The 12,581-nt window shown below is 41.5% G+C and overlaps 1 protein-coding gene across 12 annotated transcripts in view; it reads right to left on the reverse strand.

Annotated features, from left to right (window-relative positions):
• ctnnd2b (catenin (cadherin-associated protein), delta 2b) overlaps positions 1–12,581 on the reverse strand; it is a 225,541-nt gene that overhangs the window by 55,280 nt on the left and 157,680 nt on the right. For all 12 annotated transcript variants that reach the window (XM_054735870.2, XM_054735967.2, XM_054735916.2 and 9 more), the window contains one exon: positions 5,767–5,899. In XM_054735870.2, the coding sequence (XP_054591845.1) occupies positions 5,767–5,899 (133 nt within the window). The remainder of the gene's footprint in view (positions 1–5,766; positions 5,900–12,581) is intronic.

Raw genomic sequence — 12,581 nt, forward strand, 5'->3', positions numbered from 1 at the left:
TGAGAGAGAGAGATAGATAGATAGAGAGAGAGAGAAGAGAGAGGAGAGAGACTTGACTTTTAAATTATTTATTTTTCTTTACAAATCAACAATCAGCGTCAATGACTGAAACTTGTTTTCCACTATTAAAACCAGGAAAACTAATAAACCAGTTTAGAAGTTGATCTTTAGGGAGCCCTGTCCATCCAGCAGACAGAGCACCTGCCCGATCCCCCACACCGCTCTAAAGAGGTCCAGGTTCCCAGTAAGTTCATAAAAAGCGTGTTCGATCTTTAAGCGAGCTTCCACCAGGCCCTTCAGGCTCCGCTCAGCATCAGTCCAGCTCTGTCCCAGCATCTGGTTTTTCCTGGTTTTCCAGATGGCTAGTTTTGCACTGGCAAATAAAAAGTTAATTAACAATATAGTCCATTTTTTTCTGACATTGTACTTGGGCCTAAAAACAAATAAGGGTAGGGTAAAAGCCTCCCCCAGAGCACTAACCCACTGTTCTAAAACCTTAAACATCCCTGAAAATCTAGAACATGCTACCACTAGATGCTCTAGGGTCTCTGTTTGGTTACAGAAAGGACATCCCTCCCCGGTGCTTGGATCAAAGCGGGCTCTGTCTGTTCGTAGATAAAGCTCCATGTATGATCCTCCACTGGAGGTCTGCCATCCTTTTTTCCACTGGAGACTTAAACAAACTCCTCCAGCTGCCTCCAGGGGCACGGTCCGCAGCAAACACCTGAGTCCACCTCGACTCCTTGACTCCCAACAAAGAGCGCCTATTGATAACCTTCACACAAGTTTGATAGATCTGTTTCTTCCCACAAGACTGGAAGGAGCCCAACACTGGAGTGTTCTGGTTCAGCAATGATCCACTCTCTTCCTGCCAACCCTCACCAGCTGCTTTAACCTCCAGAGATGGAAAAACGTACTCACTGTCATCGTCCCATTGGTCAGATAGAGTACAAGTCTCAACGAAGGCTCTCTGCGACACAAACAAGGACCTCCGTACCGCCTCCACCACTCTCTCCATCACTCTGGTGGACCTCACATCCACCCACTCACCAAGGGTTCTAGCCGGGATGTTCAGTAAGTGACCAAACTTTACAATCCCAGCATCACTGAACTTCACTTTCAACGCAGACGAAGTTAAAATGCCAGCTTGAGAGAAGAAGTCATTGTCAAACAAGGGTTCTTGTAGCAACCATGTCCCTGGTCCCGTGTCAGGCGCTCCGGAAACCGTCAGCAGTTTAAAAGTGTCCAGCACTGACGAGTAGAACGGACTAATCCTTGACAGATCTAACACCTTCCGTTTCAACAGGAACAGGTGTTTGTTCAGCCCAAGCCCACCAACCTTCTGCAGCAGGAGATGAGCCAGGGGGAGCCAGCAGAGTCTGTCACCATAAAGAAGCTTCTGAGCTGTCTGTAACCTGAAGGCTGCAGTTCTAGACACCACGTCTATTAGTCCTTGTCCTCCCTCTGACACAGGTAGGCAAAGAGTCGAGAAAGAGAGAGAGAGAGAGAGAGAGAGAGAGAGAGAGAGAGAGAGAGAGACAGAGAGAGAGAAATAGAGAAAGAGAGACAGAGACACACACACACACAGAGAGAGAGAGAGAGAGAGAGAGAGAGACAGACAGAGAGAGAGAGAGAGAGAGAGAGAGAGAGAGAGAGACAGAGAGAGAGAGATAGAGAAAGAGAGACAGAGACACACACACAGAGAGAGAGAGAGAGAGAGAGAGAGAGAGAGAGAGAGAGAGAGAGAGAGAGAGAGAGAGAGAGAGAGAGAGAGAGAGAGTTACAGCCCTCCCCACTTTCATCAGTCTAGACTAATAGAAAGTGTGGGCCAGACCGGCTGCTCCCCATTAAACAAGAAAGAGGGATTTCTCATGCAGGAGACTTCAGAGCAACTCCACATTTGTGATTGCATTCTGCTGCTTTGGTATTTCAGACAAAAGAACAACAGCATGCAGACTTATATTGATGTATTGCAGAGCCTGAAAATCTCACCCTGGAAAAGCATTGTTGAAAATATTCCTAATTGTAATATACAATGAAAAACTCACAATGCAGTCTACTTTAAAATACTACCAGCAGGATAACAACCACTTCATCTCAGTTGACATGGCAACCGACCTCCAATTGCTATAGAATACTTTTAAAATACAGGAGCTTTTTTTTCCCCATATATGTTACCTTTAAATACAGTTTCCTTTACATAACTTAAAAAATAACAAGCTATTACTCTCATGGTTGCATCTTAGTATTATCTGAAACATGGTTTCAACAGTAATCAAGGGTTACGATTTACAAGAGCTTGCATTGAAAAACGGATAGGTCATTAGTAGTTTGGTCTCAAGGCTGATTCAGCTGGCTGTGACTGACAGGAATCTTGACCTTCTATTATTTTAACAAAAGCAAAGAGAGCATTGGCTGCTATGGAATCTGGATAATTTGCTTTAAAAGATCATCATCAATCTCTGTTTGGTGGCTCGATGTAAGTGAATTATTGACATTTACAAAAATAGACAATGCATCTCTCTCTACTTTTTTGCATAAAAGAAAGCTACAATCTTTGTCCATAGATTTAGGATATGGGATTGAAAGTTTTGCCTTATTCCCATAATCTGTGAGGTTTTTAAAAAGACGAGCATTACTTTTTACAGCTAAATGTAAAAATGCAGCAGTGAGGGAAGAACTATGTGAACCAACATAAGTACCTCCTACTAAAATTATACAGAGATGTTATTTATTACAGTCAGGACAATGTTTTACTTGTTCACACGATTGGGCTGAGACTTAAAGCTTATGCAGTACACAAGGAGGCACCAATTTTTCCAATGCTCCAGTAGGCCTACTCAAAGCACCTTACTACAGCGGTACGTACTGATAAGATCGTTAAGGAGAAAGGCGGTGTAATGTTATAGTACTGTGATGGAGAGATAGCAACAGACGGATGCCCTAATTAGCTTTATCTCAAAGATATAATTTAGTTCACCAAATCAAAGGATATGAAGAAGATTTCATGCACCACCTCTCTTCTGTCATACCAGGTCCCTAAAACACTACACTCAGTTTTCAAGTCACATATGAATAGCAAAACTGTTCAGACAATTCAGCACCAGCATCTGACATTTACATTGTTCCACTCTGAAAAGGACCAGATATGCCATTTAGTGGCGCCTCCAGATGTAACACGAGAGCAATAACACAATAGCATTTGCTGATAATTTTTGAGGGTAGGCAAAAGTGCATTCATTAGTATTTACAGTATATCCATCTATGTATTCTGTGCTTTGGCAATTACTCAGATGTGAGTATTCAATAGAAAAAAAAGAAAATGCTGTATCGATGTATTCTTTCATTTTGCATTTGCTAGCTAACCATGCTATGGTAATTTAGTGGAGGTAATAGTGTGTTTGATTTAAAGAAAGATTTTTTATTAAAGTTGATTTTAGCTGGTAAATATCTGCATTTCAGTGATGCTAAATGGGTCAATTGATGTGATAGCAGTGAAGAAAAGAGTCAGACCTTCTGTAGCAGCTTCATGGCATCTTGGTAAATTGTTAGAAAAGCATGCAGAGTCATGACAGTATTAATAGGTTCGGATCAGACTGGGCCCAAACCTCCTTTAAGTGACAGCAATGCACAGATCCAGGGCTGCAGGAATGCAATAGCTGTAAAGATTGGGGTATAAATATATAGTTTGTGTGCTTTAGAGTTTCGATTTGTTAGATAAAAGACATATTGCTGAAATTACAATGCTTGCTGGAAGACTGATCAAGCAATAGGTCATACACATCCCTCATATTCTCCCACCGTCCGAGCATCTCCCTCAGGGACAGCACAACGTTTAGCCTACAGGGTGTGGTTTTGACAGCCATGCTCTACACAACAACACAATTCATCCATCTTCTTTCTCATCTTATCTCTCTCTATTCTCAGTGCCTGTTGGCTGACTGCTGCTTGCAGAGCCTGGTTTGCCCTCAAATCCATCGTCTCCATAAGGACTAATACAGCCAAACTGAGCTGAACCGAGATGACGTGGAGGAGACAGATGGAGCGGTTTCCTGCAGGACATTGAGGGGTGATTTCTCTAGAGGACGAATAAAGAGAGCACAGGAATAAGGCTAGGATCAGAGTTGGGTGAAATGCACCTACTGAGGAGTTCATCTGATCTGATGCGGAGTAAAGCAGAGCTCGCGCAGGCTGGATGGAGTTGCCTTTGAATAGAGACGAATCCTCCACCCTTCAGGCTATGTGACACGAGCTAAATAACAACTTGACATATTGCAAGTGTCTGTGCTAAAGATAACAGCAGCATTGCAATAAAGCGATTCGAAAGTGTACGGATTTATAACCTGCCTGTTCAATGTCTGGGCACAGTCCGTGCAGGAGTATAGCCTGTAGGTGTTATACTGCAGGAACGAAAACGCAATGAGAGATTTTATAAATAATCTCCTGTGTTGTAGCAATGCCAACCTAAAATAGCATTTAATAAAATCTTTAAATAATATTTTTTGGCTATTTATTAGATATTAGGAATTCTGCGTATTTGGTCTGTTTTTAGAATAGCTGGGGTGGGTCCTTCTTTACAACTTTACATGCAGACTTATTTTATATTTTTATTACATTTGCTAACTTTGTATCTAGACCTATAGAAAGGTATGGCCTGTGGTGCACAGGTCCTCTATGGGCAGGAATATTACTGCTTTGTGTTACGTAACAAGGGACCTGGGTGTTGCAAATCAATAAAACTACTCCTAAAATAAACCTAAGAATAGTTTTTGATTATTTAGGAAGCAGCAGGAGCAGAGACAATGATTAGCAATAGGCTAAGCCTCAAAAGGTAGAATTCCTTTTTTCCATTCTTTTCTTTTTTAAATCAAATACTGCATCATTTCCCTGTTGTTGATGTGGTTCAAATGAAGAAAACAATTAAAAATCCAGTGTCTAAACCCAATTTTCTTCATTGATGATTTCGACTAAAACCTATCAAGCAAAAGTAATGGTGTTCAGGTGGACTCATCCCACTTCAGACATGTTGAGACACAGAACCACAACCTGCGGCTGTAAAACAGCTGAATTTTTCATTGTTGTTTGCCTCAAGCTTGAGTTATTAAAAAAAACGATTGTTTAAGGAGGTCTAACTAATAAAAATGTATTAAGGTTATTAAATGAGTTCCATCACTAAATGGGAGAATTTCATCAAAAAACCTTGATGTTCATTGGTTAATAACATGTACTCTGCATTTGGTTGCAAAATTAAAAATACTATGATATTGTATTTAGAAGTTTTTCAGTGTAAAATAACAGAAAGCCTTGAGGAATCACATCAACTGGTAAAAAAATAGGTGATTCATTAAAATATTATGGAAACATAACGTCTTATTGCAAATCTTGTGAAACCTTTTTTGTTTACTCCTAAGTTCCCAAAAAAATACGCCTGAGTGTTACTACTCGCTAAAGGATAATATGTTGTGATGTAGAATCCCAACATATAAATGGCCTGTATTTGATATAGCGCCTACTAGAGTCCTGGAACCCCCCCAAGGCGCTTTACAACACAACCAGTCATTCACCCATTCACACACACATTCACACACTGGTGGGGATGAGCTACGATGTAGCCACAGCTGCCCTGGGGCGCACTGACAGAGGCGAGGCTGCCGAGCACTGGCGCCACCGGTCCCTCCGATCACCACCAGCAGGCAACATGAAACATGTTTATCTCTCTAAAGTAGAGTTCTCTCTCCTGAGTGGTTTCCTTGCAACTAGCAGTACCTCAGATTTGATCTTGTTGTCTCCAAAGCAGAGATGCTGAAGGTAGGCAGCAGCGTTGGACTGGACTGATGGAAACTGATGCTGCAACATCTGGATTACCTCTGGCAGCTCTGGATCCCTCCAGCCAAACTCCCTGCAGACGCACAGAGAGAAAGACAGCGAGAGAGAGATAATATGATGTATTTTGATGGAGACTGAGAAGTGTACACACACACACACACACACACACACACACACACACACACACACACACACACACACACACACACACACACACACACACACAGGTATAATTATATACAATAATGTGGATAAAATTGAAGTGGTGGTGACAGATCCAAGCATCAGGTTGGGTGGGAATATCAGGATATAGATGAGACCAACAGAGACTGGGACCAGATCTTTCCAAAGTTTTATTCCCACGCTCAACATTTTCAGCTGATGCTACTTCTTGGTTACTAATTTTGCGACAGATTAGTTGTACCATGCTCTGCTGCTTTTGATACATTCTCCACCACTAAATCTTCCTTTCCATCTGCATTTTTCCCCTCTTTGATTTGAATCATTCTGACAGCAGAGAGACGTCTGGGCTTCATAGAGACACACTGTTTGCGCCGCTGTGCAGGGGAACTTGTTTCTCTTTGATGTATCCTCTTCTTGATGCAGCAACAGCCTAACATGCCCATGGAGATTATTTCTATTCAGTGGAATTTAAAATAGGCACGTGGGCACACACACACACTTTTTTTGCCGTAGGATAGCATGAAACTTTAAACAGCACTGACTTACACACACACACACACACACACACACACACACACACACACACACACACACACACACACACTACTGTGCCCTCTCATAGCAGTCTGACACACTGGCATGTGAACACTCATTGACTTGCATGCACACGCGGCCATCAAAGGCTGAGCAGTGGAGCCAGGATTAGAACGCTTTTGTCTCTAAATTTTATAATGGGGCTGATGGGATAAACTGCCTTTTTGAAAAACTGTGAATAGAATAATTTCGAAGGATTTTCTTTTTTTTCTTTTAAACAACTCTGATTTAAACTACTTTATGTACCAGCGTCTCTCATTCAAGTCCCACCTGCTTTGAAGAACAACCACTAAAACCCTTCCAGGGCCATAATAAATGTCTGCTAAGGAGATTCAATGGAAGCATCTGGCTCTATGGGATATTATTAAAGATGGCACATCCTTGTAGGTCACCCTGTAAGTTAATAGGCTGATAAGGCATCTAATGTTGCGCCTGAGTGAGCTCACACACACACACACACACACACACACATACGTGTGTGTGTGTGTGTGTGTGTGTGTGTGTGTGTGTGTCTGTGTGTGCGTTTGTCTATTTTAACTCTGTGGTATATAAATTGGATATAAGGGCAAACCATCAAAAAGCTCCTGTAATATCATATAAACTGAAAAACCTAATGGCTGTGCTTTCTTCAATAATCATATCACTAGGTAACTGAAAGCCTATAAACAGATCGACATAACACACACACACATTTATACATATATGCATTAGGGATGTGTACTGGTGAAATTCTGGCAGTACAATACGTATCACGATACAGGGGAGACGATACATATCACAATATATTGCGATAAATTCAGCCAGACAATGTTAGCAATTTTTTAGACTGAATTTATTGTAGGAAATTTCAAAAAGCTGTCCAAACTGACACGTAACATGTTTAACGTGAGGTATCTGAACCATAATAAAGGCATTTACATTTCAAGGGTGCAAACCAAAACCATTGCACACTGCTGCCAACTAGTGGTTGGCCTTTGAATTGCACCCAAAGAAAAGAAAATGCACACGTTTGCATGTAAATTCTTCTAAAAATTTGATTAACAGCTTTTGAATATTGAGAAAATCGTGAAAATTACGTTGTCTCATTTTTAAAGAAATGTTTTACTAAATATGATGAAAAACAAGTATTTTATCAATAACTAAAGTCCATCTCAATACTTTGTTGTATACCCTTTGTTGGCAATGACAGAGGTCAAATGTTTTCTGTAAATCTTCACAAGGTTTTCACACACATGCAGATCTCCTCTAGAGCAGTGATGCTTTGGGGCTGTTGCTCGGCAACACGGACTTTCAACTCCCCCCAATGATTTTCTATCGGGGTGAGATCTGGAGACTGGCTAGGCCACTCCAGGATCTTGAAATACTTCTTACGAAGCCACTCCTTCGTTTCCTGGGTGGTGTGTTTGGGACTTTTGTCATGCTCAAAGACCTAGCCACGTTTCATCTTCAACACCCTTATGAATGGAAGGAGGTTTTCACTTAAATTCTGACAATACATGGCCCCATTCATTCTTTCCTTTACATGGATCAGTCGCCCTGGTCTTTTGGCAGAAAAACAGCCCCAAAGCATGATGTTTCCACCCCCGTGCTTTGAAGTAGATAAGGTGTTCTTTGGATGCAGCTCAGCATTCGTTCTCTTCCAAATACGACGAGTTCTATTTTGGTTTCATCTGACCAGTCTCCCAATCCTCTTCTGGATCCTACAAATGCTCTCTAGCAAACTTCAGACGGGTCTGCTCTCTGTCCCAGCTCTCTACAGGTCATCCACTAGGTCCCCCGTGTAGTTCTGGGATTTTTGCCCACTGCTCTTGTGATCATTTTGACCCCACAGGGTGAGATCTTGCATGGAGCCCCTGAGTAAGGGAGATTATCAGTGGTCTTGTATGTCTTCCACTTTCTAAAAAATGCTCCCACAGTTGATTTCTTCCCATCCAGTTGCTTACCTATTTCAGATTAAGTCTTCCTAGCTTGGTGCAGATCTACAATTTTGTTTCTGGTGTCTTTTGACAGCTCCTTGGTCTCAGCCATAGTTTGGAGTGTGACTGAGGTTGTGAACAGGTGTCTTTTATACTGATAACGAGTTCCAATGGGTGCCAATAATACAGGTAACGGGTGGAGGACAGAGAAGCCGCTTACAGAAGTTACAGGTCTGTGAGAGTCAGAAATATTGTGTGTTTGTAGGAGAGTAAACAATTATTTTCCACCATAATTTGGTAATAAATTCTTTAAAAAATTTCTGATTTCTGATTTTCTGGAATTTTTTTTTCTCTCATAGATGAGATCCACCTAGGATGAAAATTACAGGCGTCTCTCATCTTTTTAAGTGAGAGAACCTGCACAACTACAGGTTTTTGCCCCACTGTACACATAGGTGATTGAATGATTTTGTTTAATGCTATGCATCCTTGATTTTACATTTATGGAAGTATTTTTACTTCAAAGGTTGCATGTGGGTTTAAACATAACCACGAGCAAATTAGCTGCCGTGCAGCTGAAAATCAGAGGTCTTCCTGAGGTGGTCAAAAAAGTAAACAATGGACCAGACTGTCAGAAAGATCTTGTGGCATATTGCTTGAAAACAGATACTGAGTTAACCCTCTCAGGCTCAAAATAAGTTTTGATAAATGGATGAACAACTAAGTCCTTCAGGGATACTTCTGAGTTAAAAAATGCTCATGAAATACATATGTGGAGTAACCCGGTAGGTAGGTTTTAACTGTTGCAAATCTGCAACGCCTGCCTCCAGAGGGTTGAGTAATGTACCCATACATTTAATTATGTGCACGGATCAATTGTAATGAAACCTCTCACTCAAAGGACCTTTGTGTAATGTATGAAAACATTGTTGCTGATTTTTATGACAGCAGGTCATACCTTACGTGTGTGAAGGCTAAAAACGTCAAGCCGGGATGGAACAAGCATGTGGCAGCACATCAGGCAGAAGCAAAGCAAGCACATCAGGCAAACGTGCAAGCAGAGAGGCCCAGAGCAGGGTCTGTCCCGGAGTATAAGAAGCTCACCAGAGCAAGGTATGAATGCCATTCTCTACATTGCAAAATATAAATAGAACTTGAGAGCAGCCTCTATGGCTGAAAAGCTTTTATCCAATAATGCTATGGGCTTCTGGAATGAGGTGAGGGCTTTGAACAGGTCTAATAAAGTACTGCCCAGTGCCATAGAAGGGATCTCTGGGGTTGATAATGTAGCTGATCCATGGAGACATTACTCTGACTTGTTTACCTGTGTTAAAAGTGACTCTATGAGGTGGGAAATATCACTAGCATGGATGCTGTGGTTATCACTCGTTGTGCAGTGTCACAAGCAATAGCACACTTGTCTAACAAGACAACAGGCTTAGATAACATCTCAGCAGAACATCTGTAGTTTGCACGACCAAGGACTGCTGTACTCCTTGCCCTGTGCTTCCCTGGGCCCATTGTCTGCTGCCTGATTCTTTATTGTCTGTTACTTTAGTGCCCGTCATAAAAACAAAGCGGAACTTGAAAGACTGGATAACTACAAGCCTTATCTAGTGTTATTTCTAAGGGTTTAGAAAAGATATTGCTTGATCGACTGTGTCACACAACAACACACAACCAGTTTGGTTTTACATCCAAGCTGGGAACAGATCTTTGTATCTATGGCCTGAAGGAGGCAGCTCAGTTTAATTTAAGACAGAACTCCTCAGGGATGATGGGGTTTATTGGTGCATCTAAGGCGTTTGATCGGGTCAACCACTAAGTTTTTTTGTAAATTAAGTGAAAGATAGCATTGTAAGAATTCAGGTATACTGGTATTCTAATCAGGAAATGCAAGTTAAATGGGGCAATACCATATCAGCCTCCTTTGGTGTTAATAATGGGGTGCTCGGGGGGGCTCTGTTCAACCTCTACATGCATGATTTGTCAAATCAACTCAAGAACTGTAAAACTGAATGTATGATTGTGTCATGGTCTGCGTCTGTGTCTTCCCCATGTGTCTCCTTATGTCCTCCATCCCTCTTTAGATTCCACCTTTTGTGTCTGATAGCGCCCTCATTTGTCCTTTGTCTTTGTCCATTATGTGTCTTATGTTGGTAGTCCTTTAAGTCTATTCCTCCCAGGTCTTGTGTTATCTCATTCATCCCCAGGTCCTCCAGGTCTCATTTACATTCTGTGTCCTTGTAGTCCCCAGCTTCTTTGTCCCCAGCTCGACGTGTGTGTGAGATTCAGTCCCCTGCTCAGTGTTTGTGTGTGGGTGTGGGTGTAGTTTGTGTGTGTGTGTGTGTGTGTGTGTGTGTGTGTGTGTGTGTGTGTGTGTGTGTGTGTGTGTGTGTAGTTCTGTGTGTGTGTGTGCTTGTCCATTCCCCATTCCTGTTTATATTAGTGCATTTGTGTGTGTGATGGTGTGTGTGTTAGTCCTTCCCGCAGCCTTTAGGTTTAGTTTTGGTGTCTTAGAGTTTCTTAGGTTTATTTGGCCCTCCTCTGTTTCTGTTTGCCCATTTTGATTATTAGGTTCACCTGTCTTCCCTCCAGCTCTCACTTCACACACCTGCCGCCATTTTCCCTAATCACTTCTCCCTGTGTATATAAGCTCTGTCTTGTCTGTGTCTGGTGTCGGTTCATTGTTGTATGTTGTCAGTGTTGCTCGTGCTCTGTATGAACTTTTGTCTCCAGGTTTTTTTGTGCTCTAAGAAGAGCTTTGGGTGTTCCTGTTCCCCAGGACGTTTTGGACTTTGGCTCGCTGCCTCGGATTACCTTTGTTCTTTATCCTAAAATAAAAGGATTTTTACTTTGAACCTCCTTCTGCCTCTTGTCATCCTGGGTTCTGCTTTTTGGGTCCTACCATCCGCAATCGTGACAGATTGGTAAAAATCAGATTGATCATTTCATGTATGACGATGACTTGGCCATCCTTGGCCATCCTTTCTCCCAGCAGTGCTGGTTTTCAGCAGCTGCCGAACACGTGCTCTGATTATGGGTATGATGAGCAGTTTAATGCAAAAACGAGTTTTGTGATGATTTGACAAAAGGAGATGAAGATTTTTGTTTTCCAGACTTGGTTGACAAGAAGATAAGTGTCTGTGACAAAGCTAAATATTTGGGCCCCATTATCACAGATCAGCTCGGTGATGGTGATGACATTTGCATGCCTAGGCCAAAATTTTGGTCAGAAAATGTCCCATACGTTATAATAATGTAAAAATCCACCTTTTTAGAACCTACGGCACACCTTTGTATATGCTACTGAGCCTTTGTTGCGTAAGAATGCCAGCTCGCAGAGGCTTAAAGTAGCATATAATGATGCATTAAGAACTCTGCTCGGGAAGTCTAGGTCCAGTAGCGCAAGCCTTTTATTTTGTAATGCTTATGTCTGGACCTTCCATGAGAAACTTATTATTTATATTAAGCTGAAGTGAAGTTGAAGTATTTCACTGCATAACCAAAGTTAATAACTGCTGCATGCACAATTGAACAGACACACAAATAAGCCATTGTGCACACCAGCATATCTCATTTGCGCTGGATGCTGTTACATTGTCTTATAGCTGTCTGGAGATTGACTTCCTGTAACGACAGCTGTCAATCAAGGTTAAAATCCCTCACTGTGTGACACGATCAATTTGAAACGTATTACCGGTAGTCATGTGAAGGCCATTAAATTACTTGATATTTACTTACAAGCTCCAGTTCAATTTCACTTTGGGAGCAGACTTGTCTGCAAGAGAGTTAATGTGCTGCAGCGCTCAGAAAGTTAACACCTATCTTCTGCTGAGATCTGAATGCATTAGTCATTGATTTTACACAGAAATAACTTGTTTGCACCAGTGGCAATAATTACCAATGATTATTTATTTATCCTGCGAGCAATTTTTGATCTAAATATAAATCACTACTCATTCAGTTCTATACATTTTATATTTACTGATTAACTTTAAAAAAAAATTAAACATTATTCTGTTTCTACAACTCCTGGATCATTTACAGTTAAGGTATTTT

Source organism: Nothobranchius furzeri, chromosome 11 (genome assembly GCF_043380555.1).
Source record: "Nothobranchius furzeri strain GRZ-AD chromosome 11, NfurGRZ-RIMD1, whole genome shotgun sequence".
Classification (NCBI taxonomy): domain Eukaryota; kingdom Metazoa; phylum Chordata; class Actinopteri; order Cyprinodontiformes; family Nothobranchiidae; genus Nothobranchius; species Nothobranchius furzeri.